The sequence below is a fragment of the Cydia fagiglandana genome, chromosome Z, assembly GCF_963556715.1.
Source record: "Cydia fagiglandana chromosome Z, ilCydFagi1.1, whole genome shotgun sequence".
NCBI lineage: Eukaryota > Metazoa > Arthropoda > Insecta > Lepidoptera > Tortricidae > Cydia > Cydia fagiglandana.
In genome coordinates this window covers 15,260,903-15,277,146 of record NC_085959.1, presented here as the reverse complement: position 1 = coordinate 15,277,146, position 16,244 = coordinate 15,260,903, and the positions used below count along the sequence as shown (strand labels likewise).

General features: G+C 40.2%; 1 protein-coding gene across 3 annotated transcripts in view; it reads left to right on the top strand.

Moving 5' to 3' along the window:
* The window catches only part of LOC134678915 (amyloid beta A4 precursor protein-binding family B member 1-interacting protein), a 79,764-nt gene extending 64,210 nt beyond the window's left edge, over positions 1 to 15,554 (top strand). For all 3 annotated transcript variants that reach the window (XM_063537660.1, XM_063537662.1, XM_063537659.1), the window contains 12 exons: positions 4,788 to 4,977; positions 5,347 to 5,477; positions 6,177 to 6,266; positions 6,546 to 6,780; positions 7,112 to 7,261; positions 7,383 to 7,574; positions 7,781 to 8,028; positions 9,028 to 9,120; positions 9,660 to 9,778; positions 10,204 to 10,295; positions 10,594 to 10,776; positions 10,850 to 15,554. In XM_063537660.1, coding sequence (XP_063393730.1) covers positions 4,788 to 4,977; positions 5,347 to 5,477; positions 6,177 to 6,266; positions 6,546 to 6,780; positions 7,112 to 7,261; positions 7,383 to 7,574; positions 7,781 to 8,028; positions 9,028 to 9,120; positions 9,660 to 9,778; positions 10,204 to 10,295; positions 10,594 to 10,776; positions 10,850 to 12,060 — 2,934 coding nt within the window. In that variant the 3' untranslated portion in view covers positions 12,061 to 15,554. The remainder of the gene's footprint in view (positions 1 to 4,787; positions 4,978 to 5,346; positions 5,478 to 6,176; positions 6,267 to 6,545; positions 6,781 to 7,111; positions 7,262 to 7,382; positions 7,575 to 7,780; positions 8,029 to 9,027; positions 9,121 to 9,659; positions 9,779 to 10,203; positions 10,296 to 10,593; positions 10,777 to 10,849) is intronic.
* The last annotated feature ends 690 nt before the right edge of the window (positions 15,555 to 16,244 follow it).

Sequence of the window (16,244 nt, the reverse complement as noted above, 5' to 3'; positions counted from 1 at the left end):
GGAGGGGAAGACCAAGGAAGAGCTATATGAGCCAAGTAAAGGAGCATGTAGGGGCCGTGTCGTACCAGGACACAAAGGGGCTGGCTTTGGACCGACCAAGGTGGAGACATCTTCATCACGCTGCACCGACAAGAGCCCAGCTCTTAAATTGAAGAAGAAGAATAACTCCTAAAAAAGATGGAACGTGGCGTTTTTGCATCGACAGCCGTAAACTAAATTCGATTACGCGCAAAGATGCCTACAAACTCCCACTCATTTCTGACATTTTAGATAATCTAAAAAATGCTAAATATCTATCATCGATAGACATAGCAAAAGCATTTTGGGAAATACCCCTACGCCCCTCTGATAGACCTAAAACTAGTTTCCACGTACCCTCAAAAGGCATGTACATGTTTCGCGTAATGCCTTTTGGATTGACTAATGCCCCTGCTACCCAACAACGCTTTATGGATGCGTTATTCCCTTCTGAAAACCTTGATAACTCAGTATTTACCTACTTAGATGATATTATCATCATAAGTAATACTTTCGATGAACACATCACTTTACTTAATAAAGTTTACCAAAGGCTAGTACAAGCCAACATTACTATAAACTTCCCCAAGTGTTCATTTTTCAAAAAAGAACTTAAATATCTTGGTTACATAGTTAATGAACACGGCTTTCAAACAGATCCTGACAAGGTTAAGGCAATACTTAACATCCCACCTCCCACAACTCCTCGAGAAGTTAAAAAGTTCCTAGGTACAGCAAGTTGGTATAGACGCTTTATTCCCGATTTCAGCACAAAGGTTGCACCACTAACTAAACTTACCTCCACTTCCAAAAAAGCACCACCATTTAAATGGACATCACTAGAAGACAATGCCTTTAAATCCATTAAAGAAGCTCTAGTCTCTACCCCTGTTCTTGCTTGCCCAGACTTCTCAAAACCCTTCGCAGTCCACTGTGATGCATCCAGCTTCGGCATCGGTGCCATGCTGACCCAAGAATTTGATGGCGTTGAGAAACCCATTGCTTATATGAGCAAATCCCTAACTGGTCCCCAAAGAAATTACTCAATTACAGAAAGAGAACTCTTAAGTGTCTTACTAGCCCTAGAACATTGGCGTTGCTATCTTGACAACGGCTTAAAGTTCACAATCTACACAGACCATTCCGCATTACAATGGTTTCTCCATCTAGATAATCCAACCGGACGTCTAGCCCGCTGGAGTATTCGTCTATCTACATTTAACTTCGAAATTAAACATAAACGTGGTAAAGATCATCTAATCCCTGACGCTTTATCACGCTTACCTTCAGTAGACGTTATTAACTACAATAGTTCTAATACCAATGACGACTGGTATAATAATATCTACGCTAAATGCAGTTCTAACCCCAACACCACTCCAGATTACATAATACATAATAATAAATTATACCGATACTCAAAAACCCCTTCGTTACTCCAATCTGAGTATAATTGGAAAGAAGTTATCCCACTAGAGTACAGAATACCCATTATCACAGAAAATCATTCCACCCCAACTTGCGCTCATTTCGGAACATTTAAAACATACAATAAAGTTAAATTGAAATATTTTTGGCCAGGAATGTACAAAGATATTTCAAATTTTATTGCCAAATGCGAGACTTGCTTAGCTTGCAAACACCAAACCCAACTAAAACTTGGCCTAATGGGTAAACCTAAGCAATGCTCTCGACCCTTTCAATGCATTTCAATAGATTTGATCGGCCCCTTGCCTACTACACTAAAACACAACAGATTCATCTTTGTCGTTACTTGCTGTTTTTCAAAATACTGCCTCCTCTTTGCGATTAAACGTGCTACGTCATCAGTAATCGTTCATATTCTAGAAAACCTAGTTTTCCTAGTGTACGGAATCCCACAGACCATAATTCTTGACCATGGTCCTCAATTCGTTAGTCAAGAGACAACGGATTTATTCCACTCCTATCAGATCCCAAAAATACACTATTGCGCAATTAAATGCGCCCAACCAAATCCCGTGGAGAGATATAATAAAGTTGTTACCACAGCAATATCCTCATTCATACAGGATGACCACAGGAATTGGGATATCAACCTACATAAGATACAATTTGCTATTAATACTTCCGTAAATGAAACAACAAATTATACTCCTTCTTTCCTTGTATTTGGTCGCGAATTAGTCACATGTGGATCAGCATACGATAAATCTGATCTCACAGATGATATTATATTCGCGCCCAGAGACGAATACGCTGATAATCTTGGTCTTCTCCAGCCTGTCTTCTCCGAAGTACAAGCCCGTCTTTGGAGAGCGCACCAAACCAATTCTTCATCGTATAATAAACATCACCAACATTTCGAATTCAACGAAAATGACATCGTCTGGAAACGAAATTACGCAATTAGTAATTCTCCTAAACACTATTCTGCTAAACTTGCACCCAAGTTTATTAAATGTTCTATCCTAAAAAAAATATCACCCTTAGTATATGTCCTACAAGACATGTCCGGCAAAATGCTCGGACGATGGCATATTAGAGACCTTAAACCTCTCCCCAAAATTCTAAAATAAATAATATACTGTTTTTCCTTAATTAGATTCTTATTTGGCTCAAACTTAGCTACTTTTCTCCTAAGCTCCTAACTTGTAAAATATTGTATATAATGTTATACATTTTATAATTATATCTCATCCCCATTATACATTTCGGACTCATTACATTTCGTACATACCTACTTAGTACGAATTTATACGTTCATTTATACTATTTAATTTATATAACGTTATATTACGTTCATATAACGTTATTCAAAGCTAACTCTACCAGAGTTAGAACAATACTTATTTATATATTTCTTCCCTTGACATAACGTTCATATTTACGTACTTAGGTACATACGTACCGTACAGTACATTTATTAATTCCATTAAGGAATTATCTTATGATATTTTGTAGTAACCCTACATTCCATACGGCATTATTTTGTTGAATAAATTTCAACAATCGTACTCTTTGTAGGTACACATTATTGTAGATATTATATTTAGATTCATTAATATTCAGCGGGTGGTTACTGATTAATAAGCCTTAATACTAATGGAGAGCGATTTAATGAGTACGTCCTCTACTTAAAGGAGTACTCTATTGAAACTTATTTTGGTTAAACAATTAACCAAAATTTTATAAGATGATGTATGAATGACCTTTGGTATGCATGTTTAAATCGCCTCTCTTGTATGATAAACATTGTATATAACATCCCCACCTTCTAAATTTATCACTCATACCCATATTCATTACATTATATTTACATTACGGAAAAATCCTTTGGCCATAAGCCCCAGGATTTTCCTTTCCAGGGCGACCCCGGTAGTGTAACGGTGCGTGTAACGAAGCGTTACACTATCGACCTTCATACTATTTCTGGCACCATACAAATTCTAAATTCCTTTTTGAAATTCAAATCCTATTCCAAATTCCATTCAATGATTTTTATTTTCAGTTCGATCACATACTCTGATCGATAAACATCATTTAATCTAACAGACTGTACTTCCCAAGTTTCTAAACACGACCGTTTAAGTGTGATTTTTATTAGTAAACGTAATAATTCATAAGTGCGTGCAGTTCAGTATAGTGCTCGTTTTGTGGCCCTGCACACCTTCCAGATATATATCTACATCATCACCAAGGCACATATTGTAAGTTATTTGATTTCTAACCTTCTGAATTACGAAAGTATTTTTATACATACCTATCTGTTAACACGTAACCTGTATTGTTACAGGTGCCTTTTTATTTAAATAATAAATACCCCTCATCGCTCTGGATCCTGCCTTTTCATTCCCATCATCCCTGTGAGGCTCCTCTACCTGCCCCCTCACAAACAATGCTCTGTAGTGTTATGGAAAATATTTACGTCACTTCCTGTAATAGCTATTTATTACGTCTCGTTCCACTCCATTTATATTGGGCTAATTAGGAGGTAAATAAATACCTACTTATGTTATTTTAATTTTGGTCCAATTTATTTCTCAAATGCCTTTCAAGAAATACGAATTCGAGGACAGAATTATTTAGTTATAATAAAAGGAGTCTTATAAATATAGGGACTCCAAGAGCTCCGTTTAGTTGACAACATGTAAACAGCACTAATTCACTGTACGATTTATTTAACTGGCCATTCGTAAATGATTCGTAACGTATAGGAATGTAGAACTTTGTGCTGTTTAAGTGATTACAAGTCTTCCAAGTATGTTCACGAATAATTGATTCTTAAACGTTAAAGGGCTCCTAGTTAGTATTCAAATCATGTGGGCACATTTATAGCTCACAATTAGTTTCCTGGGGCTCATTAAAGGTGATCGTTGGAATGCTTAATCGGCTAGGTATTAGGACTCGTACCTGTTATCAACAAGCGTCCTGCCTAATAGAACTTCATTCATCGTCGCTGAGAGATAACCGGCTCTCTGTTTAGGGGCACAGATGTTTACTGACATGTTCATTGAATAGGATTAATCAGTCCTACATGTACATAATTGAATACAGTTACGAGTATAAAGGATGACTCACGCTAGACCGGGCCGGGCCCGGACCGAGGCGTCCGACATGTATTTTCTATGATGGCTGATCACGTGGTGCTTTCCATAGAAAACGTAGCTCCGGCCCGGTCTAGCGTGAGTCATCCTTAACTTACTCGTGTACCAGTGTCGATATTCGAGAATTTAACTAATACGAAATGTCAGCTACACGTGAGTTTAACAAGAAAATGTCTGTTTCAGGGTCTAAATGCGTGTAACGAGGGCGAGAGCGTGCTGAGGCCGCTCGAGATCGTGGCGCCGCGCATCGACACCTACCGGTTCTCGATGGCCAACCTGGAGGAGACTCACGACGCCGACCTCGACGCCATTCTAGGCGAGCTCTGCGCGCTCGACTCCGAGTACGACGAGGAGATATCGAGGGTGTCTTCAGGTATCGGTCAACCGCTACTATAGAACGGCTTGGCTTCACAGCAGAGCTCCTATTAGATTCGTAACGATTGCGTAGAGTTTCCAGAATTCATTTTCTTGTGTCTGGTGCAATCTTCGAATATTTCCATGTCAGTTAAAGTTAAACCTAGTTAACTAGTTAGGTGGAACTTACTGAACTGGGCTCTTGCAGTTCCTTTATTATTTAATATAACTTCAGTTTCCTAATTATGTATAATTGTACAGTCGACGCCATAGATATGTCTACACTTTTGCACCTTACTCCTTTGTAATAAGGCGAAAATTGTAAACATATCTTAGACGTCGACTTTACTTTTGTAAATGAATATGTATTTGATATTCGTGTGTGCAGGTTACTCGTCCAGTAGCAAAGAGCGCGACGGGCCGGGCTGCGCGCGCCGGCCGGAGTGCAAGGACGGCTGCGACGGCGCCTCCGTCGCGAGGACCGACTCGCCCGACAATGACTCCGCCTTTAGTGATACTGTAACTATTCTTCATCATCCTATTCCTTTCACATTAATCAACTGAAGCTTATGTGACCCTGCCTATGAAGCCGATGGTCCCGGGTTCGAATCCTGGTAAGGGCATTTATTTGTATGATGATACAGATATTTGTTCCTGAGTCATGGTTGTTTTCTATGTATTTAAGTAATTATATATTATATATATCGTTGTCTGAGTACCCACAACACAAGCTTTCTTGAGCTTACCGTAAGGCTTAGTCAATTTGTGTAAAAATGTCCTATAATATTGATTTATTTATTTATTCAGTGTACGCGCCAGATGACGGTATTGTCAGAATGCCAGGAATGCACAAATAACCCACACACGTTTGTTATTAACCATTTTGATTTTGAATCGGTATTCCATTCCATATACTAACATACTTCTGTAACAAACATGATGATATTTACCAATATCATGCGTTAAGCGTTTAAAAGCGTTTTGTCCGCAATAGAAACTTCTGCAAGTATCAGGGTCTAAAAAAATCAAGTCTTAATAGAAACAAGACCGTTTTGAGACTGTCGACTAAAGCAATGTCCAACTATTTATTTACCAGTAAGAAGTAGGTGGACTCTATGACTTCTTTAGTCTCTTGAATTTATAGGCTTATATCCAACTATGAAAGGATTTTGGTCAGTAATGTTGTGTCTGCCTTGCCTACAATTTTATGTTTTATAGGTTTCAATGCTGTCGAGCGAATCCTCGGCGTCGAGTAGTACTAGTGCAAAATGTAAAGCGATGAAACTCAATCTACACCAAGACCAAAAGGTAAATACATCGATATCTAAAGAGATAAAGTAAACATATCAGCCCAGAATATTATAAAGTTAACTACGATCTTAGGACTTGTTCCTGGATTGTATAAATCTTGTCTGTAGAAAAAGGTGCGGAATTCAAATTTTCTATGATCCGATATCCCTTCGAGCCTACATTTTTCAAAATTTTCGCCTTTTTCTAATGACATGATCTGCTTGACCAACTATATTTTTATATTGCTTCACCACCGTTATTAAAAAACTCAATTGATTATGGATAATATTATTTCAGAATGCGAGTTTTCAACAGAAGGCTGACAAGATAAAGCTAGCGTTAGAGCGCATGCGCGAGGCGAACATCAAGAAGTTGTTTATCAAGGCGTTCTCAACGGACGGCTCGTCTAAGAGCCTGCTGGTCGACGAGAAGATGAGCTGCGGCTACGTGACGCGCCTGCTGGCAGACAAGAACCACGTGTCCATGGAGCCCAAGTGGGCCGTGGTCGAGCACCTGCCCGATCTACATATGGGTCAGTCACGCCTTACATAGTCTACCCAACTATTTCTGTCACTATGTGCCTGTACACTTGCTGTGTGCTTGGGGACTGTTTTAAATTTGTGAGATGTTTGCTAATGACAGCAATAGGTATATTGGTACAGTCGACGTTAAAGACATGTTTACATTATTCGCTTTATTACAAAGGCAAAAGGTGCAAAACTGTAAACATATCTTTGACGTCGACTGTACCTAGTTGGTCATCATCATTAAATAACGAACTCATATCTTATAATAGTTATAATACTTACAATATTTAAGTATAAAATGCAGATAATGTTAAGTAAATATTTACTTTTTCGCAGAGCGTGTGTATGAAGATCATGAAATGTTAGTGGATAATTTAATGTTATGGACAAGAGAGTCGAAGAATAAAATATTATTCGCCGAAAGACCAGACAAAATATCATTGTTTCAAACTCCGGAGAAGTTCCTTTTATCGGAGGATGATAGAGGTAAGTTCGTTCCATATTCATAATTTAATTTATATGTAGGTACATTAAACTCATTGGACATCCACTTTATTGTGTTTAAAAAGTGTTTGCATGATTGTATTGAATATTTTTGAAATCGTAGGATGGTCAAGCGAGCACGATGAGCATTCAAGACAAGTGATATTAGAAGAATTCTTCGGTCAAAGCGGCGCGGCGAGCAGCGCGGCGCCGTCCGTGTCGGGCCACCCCGTGCCTCCCATGGAGGGCCCGCTCTACCTCAAGAGCGACGCCAAGAAGGGCTGGAAGAAATACCACTTCGTCCTCAGGCCTTCCGGTAAACTGTCCTTCTATCTGTTGTCCCCTCACTGCTTTCCGATCAAATGAAATAAGGAAACATTGAGGGTGCAGCTATTTGTGTGTGGCCACACTTAGTTATTAGTTTAAATGCTCTGCGATTTTTATGCCACTGCGAATACATATTCCTTACGCTAATGCAATATTTTCTGTTTGCCATTACATTATGTTTTGTCCCTCAAATAGGTCTCTACTATTCGCCGAAGGATAAAGTGAAGACGCTGAAAGAACTAGTCTGCTTAGCGACTTTCGACACGAATGAAGTTTACTTAGGATTGAATTGGAAGAAGAAATACAAGTCACCGACCGACTACTGTTTTGCTATCAAGCACCCGAGGCTACAGCAACCAAAGAGTGTTAAGTTTATTAAGTTCCTGTGCGCGGACGACCAGCGGACCCTGGAGCGATGGGTCACCGCCATGAGGATAGCCAAGGTGAGCTACCAAATATCATCACACGCATTTATGAATAATCTTTCATGAATTTACTATCATGCTGCCTTGCCTTGGCTGCTGTGAAAGGTGTTAAGGGAACCCAATGTACCTAGATCTAACTATGATAATCTAAAATTTCTTGGTTACTTTGACTCTGGCAAAGCGATTGTAGCCCCGGTAAAGCTTATTTATGCAGGTTCAAGTCCTGAGTTTTTTCTCAAGTTTTCGATGATGTTTCATTAAAAACTACATGATTGTTTGATTGAAATAAATGTACGAAATGAAATAATATTTTAGCATCTAAACCGGGCATTTGGTTTGGTTTTACTTATTTTGAACTTTGGATTGATGACATGAGCGTTTATTTATTGCCACTTTTGTATTATTTCTGGTCAGGATCGCGAGGCCTTTTCATTTTCTATAGGAGAAAAAAGTGTCCTAATATTTCCATCCATTTTTCAAACTTTCCTTTTTGTTACCGCCATACAGAGTATATGGGGAAATGGTAACACAGTAGAAAAAAAACACTGGGACATTTTTTATCCCATTTGGATCGAAAGAACTCGTGATTCTGCGTAGAAATAACACAAAAGTGGAAAAAAAAATCACAATATATAAAAATTGCTAAAAATAAAAGAAACGCTCACCTATTCGGCGTCTTTGATTCTCGTAGTCGAGCCAGTCGCTATTGTGTTAAATACCGATCGTTTATACTATTCTTAACAATCCAGGATATTTAAGTACAGTCTTTGCAGAGGCGTGATTGTAATCAATTGCTGTTAATTATGCAGAGTTGCAAAAGAAACATAATTATCAAAAAGAGTTGAATAATCATTCTTAACTACTGGACCTACACCTACAATACACGCCAAGGGCTAACATTATAGGGCTAAACTGAACTTGTATTCTAATTCCAATTATTTGTCCTAACATGATCACGCTGGTAAATTAAAGTATTGTGCTATAAATTGGTGACATATTTTCGTGTTGCACCCGCAGCATGGGAGGCAGCTCCTGGAGAACCACCGGTCGCTGGTGGAGGAGCTCACGCAGGAGGACCTGGACCACCTCGCGCATGCGCGCTCCTGCTCGGTGAGACGGCTTCCTTCAATTTCTGACAAAAGGCAACTTCCATAATGTAACCATGTGCAAATATTCTCCAATTGAAAGTTTTTAACTAATGTTTAACCCCCTTATTCATAAACGTTTACTAAAGTTGACGAGCCGATAATAATCGTTTGTCCCTTTCCGGTATTGGTATGATGGAAAGGGACAAACGATTATTATCGGCTTGTCAACTTTAGTAAACGTTTATGAATAAGGGGGTAAGTATCTGGTAACAGCCTGTTTAAGATTACCTTATTACACTTGGGGTGGAACTACTTTTTTCCCCAAATCGTCAAATCACCCTGTGACTGTCTTGTACTCGTACGACCCTTCTTTTTCACTGTATAGCTATTTTCTTGCACCTCAAGCTAAAAGGCTGGATGGTAACCGTCGCGCCTCCTACATGTACTGTTAGAAAATCACCTCGCAACTACCGTCAGATTACGGTCGTGGCTCACCAGCCACAACTGTAATCGGACCACCACCGGTGCTGCGACGACATGCTGACAATGATGTTTGTGCAGATAACGTCGATCCCTACGAAGACCGGCGGCGCGGCGCCGGCGGGCGCCAGCAGCCCGGCGCAGGCCTCCAGCATCTCAAGCAGCGTCAGCGTCGCCAACTCCGATATCAGCAGCGGCAGGTACGTTTTGCTAATTACTTTGCGCCCCTGTACCTATAGCCGCCATGATTTCTCCGGTTCTTTGCTTTCTTTTTCTTTCTTTGTATATCTTTAAGTACTATAAAATAAGATTCACATACATAGTTTATTTACAAAATGTAGCACTGGGTATCAAAATATTGAATGGATATGAAGAGTAGGTTGGTTAACGCTGAGATGAGTGAGAGATATTAATAAAACTAACGCCTTAAGCCCACTTGCATCATTCCACTAACCCGGGGTTAACCGGTTAAACCTGGATTTACCAGTACAATTTGACACTGTGTTGACGGGTAAACCGCTTAACCGGGGTTACCCGGGGGTTAGTGGGATGGTGCAAGTGGGCCTTAGGCGCCTTGTCACGTTTATAATGATGAGTGGTGCAGTGATAGTGTTGTTGTGTGCAGGCACTCGCGCGCCTCGTCCTCCAGCTCGAGCGGCTGCCTGTCCGACGGCGGCACGGCCTCCGAGAGCGCCTTCGACTGCGAGTTCCCCATGGGTGAGTCGCATAACATACTGGGTGTCGTGTGCAGCGCCTCAATATATAGCTGATTTTAGTTTTAAACGAGCCTTAAACGTTGATCAGTATTGGGTTGAAGTTTTTGTCGAGGGTAAAGGTAGGAAGGGTGTTTGATAAATTGTGATTTTTGTTTCGGGTTTACGGGTCGCTGCTACGTGTACCTGCTACTAAGGACAAAATACACCTCAGGGTTTCCTTCTATTACGACGTAACACCAAAAATAATACATCCGGCCATGTTTAACGAGTGTTCTACTTAACTATGTATTTGGTTGCAGGAACGATAAAGCGCAAACCGTCGATGAAGCCGAACATCCCGCTGACCTGGATGACGCGGCAGCTGAAGGAGATGGCGGAGACGGAGGCGGCCGAGGCGGAGGAGGCCGGCGACGGCGGCACGCTCACGCGCACGCCGCGCGCCCACTGCGACGACTCCACGCTCAAGCGCAGGCACCACATCAGTACGTGCTCAATTCACTTCATGTTGGTATAACTTTATTGAAATGGTCCGATAATAAAAGCTTATTTTTACAGATCCATCGGAAAGCGCAATTTATGGCAGAACGACACTAATGAACAGCCCGGCTCGCGACGAGCCGACGTCCCCGGGTTACGGCATCTACGAGAGCATTCCGCGCGACGCCGCGCCGGCGACCGGCGACACCGCCTCCTCGCTGTACGGGTACGCCGGCCTGTACGAGCCGGCGCGCGCGCCGCCCGCCGACGACCTGCCCCCGCCGCCCGCCCTGGAGCCCGACGCCATGTTCAGCTCCACCCTGAGCCTGGACTCGTTGCCGCCGCCTCCGCCGCCCCCCGATCCCGTCGAGGATCTCTCGGGCTCTCAGCTCAGCCTGCCTCCTCCGCCGCCCGAACACACCATAGACACTCAACCGGGCCGCGTGCACGACATCGTCAATCAGCTGACTTCGCATCAGATCGAACAGACCGCCCGAGCGGGCTTGTCACGAGCCAACTCTCGAAACTCCGATCTGAGCCGCTCGTTCCCGCGCCAGCCCTCCCTGGACAGCGTCAGCTCCGGCGCATCGCGGACTTCCTCCCTTCATTCCGATAAGAGCATCTACGGTCAACAGAACGTGGCGTACGGTGCATGTTTAGCTGAGCTTCAAAACAAGAAGTTGAGCAACGGCAGTCCCTCCATTCAAAAGAAAATATTGGCGGAGCCAACGAAGGAACGCACGGGGTCGATGAAGAAAGTGAATTTCGCTGACGATTTGCCGACGTGCACCGACTCTGCGAAGAAGAACAAGAAAATCACATTTAACTTGAAGGAGGCACCGCCGTCGTCGCCGCGCAAGCCGTCCCCGCCGAAACGCAACGAAAGCACACGACTGTCGTCTCCCAAAAAGTTGGCGGATTCCAACAGCAACCCGCCCAAAGAATTTCTTAAAGATCTGCAACGTGTGATGAGAAAGAAGTGGCAGGTCGCACAAAAGTGTAAGTTGGAGCCTGCGACGACACCTCACGAAGTCCTAGGCTTCCGAGAATATCCCCTGTCGGAGGACTACAAAGAGACGAGCGTGTCAATGTGGGTGCAGGAGCATTACGGCAGCGCAGTGGAGGACCCGTTCTACGAGAACGTGTACGGGCGCGAGGCGAGCTCGGCGCCGCGCCGCGAGGAGCCCAAGCCCATCAAGAAGCGGCCGCCGCCGGCGCCGCCGCGTCGCAGCGACTCCACGCACCTGACCTCGCACCCGCTGCCCTCCGCCGTGCACCCCTCCGCTTGAAACCCGCTGTGGCGCGCGTGCTGCTGGCTGTGGACAGCCCGGGCGCCCGCCGCCGACGACCCACATGACGATTACAGAACTAGACGGTTCTGCGATAGTTTGAGTAGCTCTACTAGTACGCTTGACGGTCGTGCGTGATATCGTTTTGTATAGTGTATAACGCACGGATAGAGATTGTTGTACGTTGAAGTGAATGGTGTAGTTTTCCTGTTTTTTATTGAATAGTTATAATTATTACATTTAGGTACACAACTGATTACTAAATGTGCTCTGGGTGTTTAGGAGTAATTTTACAAGTCACCAACATATGGACATTTACGCCTATACTAGTAACAAAATTTATTATGATAATTTTTCAAGTAGGTAAGGTACCGATATTACTAGTGCTAAACTGTGCGAGCACAGTTTGTATCCAATAAATCGTTTGCAAAATACGTTAAGCGTGTTACATTTAAACAACTTATGTAAGAAAAGACAAATGTGGTCGAAACTTATAAGTGTGCTAGTTGAAGCTTATATTATATATTCTACTGCTAAAAGTGATGTAACTAGGTAATGTTTCAGAAGTGTAGTTCTGACAAGAAAAGTGAAGACCAATTTCGATGTTAAAATGTTATTATTTCGAAAAATATAATAAATAATTTATCGTAATTTGAATGGCGGTGCTATTTTGAAAAGGTATACTAATGTATTGTAGGTAATTTGTAAGTCTACTTGTAATGAAACTGCTTAAAAAACGAGCTACCTAATATAGTTCTAGGCTAAACATAATTTATAAGTAATCTTTAAAAAATATCTTAGTTTATTTATTTTAAAATTTAATAACATGACAGTTTAACTTATTTACCTAAGTTAGTTTATTACAAGTAGACAGACAAAATGGTTCAGAGCATGAGTTGGAGTTTTGTGTCAATTTTTATTTTTGTGTTCCTAGTGAAACAAAACAATCGTTTAAACATCTTAGATTCAAGTGAAGTCAGGAAATAATGTACCTGACAAGACCTTCAGGAGCGGCTTAGGGAGGGGTTGTCCTATTTGAATCTAATGCGTGATTTTACCAACGCAAACCGACATTATCATTCAGCCGGCGGCATAGAAGGCATACCGGGCTCTTGTTAAATCAACAAAACAATCCTGTCAAATCAATGTAGGTATGTATAATCAACAGACAGGTGCACTTGTTAGTGTACTTGACTCAAATTGCTGGCACAATTTAGATTTGTTTGGAATGTATGTATTTTCATTTGCTAATGATATTTCATGTTGCCTGAACGTAGGATTATACAGTGCGGCTACTCCTTGGACTGGAGTCAAGAATATTTAATAGAGTAACTTATTATTTTCGCAATATGTTGCAGTTACACCTTTTAAATGTCCTATTTTATCCAAAGCAGAATGCAGCTATAGTTTGTATAGTAGTTTAATTGTAGTAGCACTAATTAAGGATATCTACCTACCATTCCACCTTACATTTATTTTACATACGACAAACATTTTTATCACTCCCTAAATGTTTAGTAATGCCTACTTTAAGACTTCAGGGTATTTTTTGGGTAATTTATTAATACCTACAACAAGGCACACCCGGGTATTTAGGCCTATATCCTCGTTTCAGGACATATTGTCTAACTAAATATTGTAAATTATAATAATGCAGAATCGGTTAACATTTTAGGGAAGTACATATTTTTTATTTGAAGATATTATATTGACCTTGACATTAGACGGCAAATAACCTATAGCTATATAACAATTCCTAATTTAGTGCCATAATTATGAAACCATATTTTGTTGTTTTTTGGCAAGGTTATTTGTATTTATTTAATCATTTAATAATGGGATAAAAGTCTAATCGTTAATTTATTTATTTTGTTGAAAAGAAAAACATAGTACCTGCCTATAATATATGCGCTTACGGAAGCATTGAAAAATGTAAAGCGTACGTACAGCTGCAATTTATACTGCCCTATTTATATGACGTTTGCGCAGACACATAATATAGGCAATGAAAAGGACAAAATGAAAAAGTAAACATAACTCCAATATCATAAAGATCTCACTGTAGTCAGAATGCGTTACTTATTTTTATGTTCGGGCTGTGATTTCTTTTTTGTGTCTGGCTTAGTTTCTGATATTGATTTGTTTAAGTACCTACCCAATAAAAAAAGGTTGAATCTGGAGTGAATGCTACTTGCGCAAATTTTAAGAGATTTCATTCCATAGTAACGGACAATTTTATGTTACATATTTGAAAAGATTTACACCATTCTAGGGAAGAAAAGCGATGGACATGCTCAGGCTAGGCTGGCACAGTAGACGTCAATACGCGCTAGGTCAAAATATTTTTTAATCATAATGATAAAAGAACACTAACGTTAAGTCGGGTTAATTTTACATCGTTTACGAAATAACAAAGCGAGATATTTAGCTAGACTATGTAACTACCTACATTTACTATTTAGGTGAAATTTGGTGGTCCTAGAGATAACTTTTTCAGAATTTTATAATAACTTCCGGGGTGAAACTATACACTATGACATTGTAATATTGTAGCTACCTAGTATTCATACTATTGAATATTGCCGATAACAAACAAACCGTTTGAGACATAATTATTATACATGTAGCGTCATTAAGTAATCATGCACCGCAACGAGAATCCATCCAGATTCAAATTCGGATTACGAAGACTGAAAGCATAATTGATCCGATTTTGACAATAAACTTGCGTCCAATGTTGGCATAGAGGTACCTATTAAGGTATTAGTGTTTAACCGGCTAATTCCAATCGTTGACATTCCTGGAATTAAGATTGAAAATGGCATCTATGGGGCCAGTGTCAAGCACTGGCGCTGTTACGCAAAATGTTCTTTTTTAAATGGCGCGTATGTCAACTCTGGTGAGTCCGTAGTCTATTATTGTGTAAACAAGGCCATGACTTAGGTCCGGGTGCACTAACCACAACTGATGGACTGAATAACATAGCTCGACAGAGAATTATCCACTTCCCTTTGTAATAAATAAAGAGAAGTAATTATTGTGATTAGATACTGATGGTTTAGTGCAACCCACCCTTAATGTGTGTTATTATTCTATCGCTTCTTAATTAACGAGGAATAATTTTTATAATTATTTAGTTTATACAACACTTAATTATTACCATTGATCTTTAAACATAGGGCAACCAAGATTAATTGTACTGTATGGGGTACGAAGCTATGTAGCTATACAGTTGATATTGTACCTACTAATGGATATGTCCTATGTTAAGCATTTAAATATAAAAATTATAACTGGATTTATTAGATACGGGTTCTACTATTTTCAACAGACATTATAAATTTATGTATTCGATACGATTTAGTTCTAAATCTATTATATATGTAACGCATTTATTAGTAATCATGGATATCTAAGTTAAAATTGTACAGAACAAATTAATTATAATATTAGTTCTTTGTATATTTTTTCAAATATAACGAAATTACAAATTAGATATATGTTTCATTGACACAAGGGACTGTTATCAACTTATCAGTTATCAGCATAGTACTTTAGACCGAGGCGTATCGGAAATCGGATCTTAGGTTGAAACGTGTCAGGCAAAAAAATGTTTTTTTTATGGAAAATATAGCTTATGACTGGCGTCGCAGGCGAATACAAGAGATATATCGTAGCAGCTCTTATAGTTAGTTTGTAAATTTAATCTTTTAAATTTCTATTTTTGCAGTTAAGGCATATTAAACATTATTACGCCTTGAAATTATATAGCTACGAGTACCTAATATACGGAATAAACTTCACCAGTGGCAGCGAGTCATTAAATTGGGTACATTCCTCTACTTAAAATAAATTATCCTCCGTGCACGAAATAAAGCACCAGATCATTGTTAGAAAAATATAGATAGCAGTTATTTTTAAACACAATTTCTATTTAATAATAATATAATTTTTAAGAAAAAAAAACCGACTTCCATGGGGGCCGATGAAAGATTATTGTAGATGGTACACTATGTAGAAAAGGAGGTAAGACCACCCACTTTTCTACTAGCATTTCGCTTCTGTATAATGGCTCCTCTACAGGATGGGCCAACGCCGGCCACTCCAAGGGACGCAGCCATGCGGTAGAATGAGATAGCAATATCACTTGCTCCCTCTAACGCATAAATGCGTCCCTTGGAGTG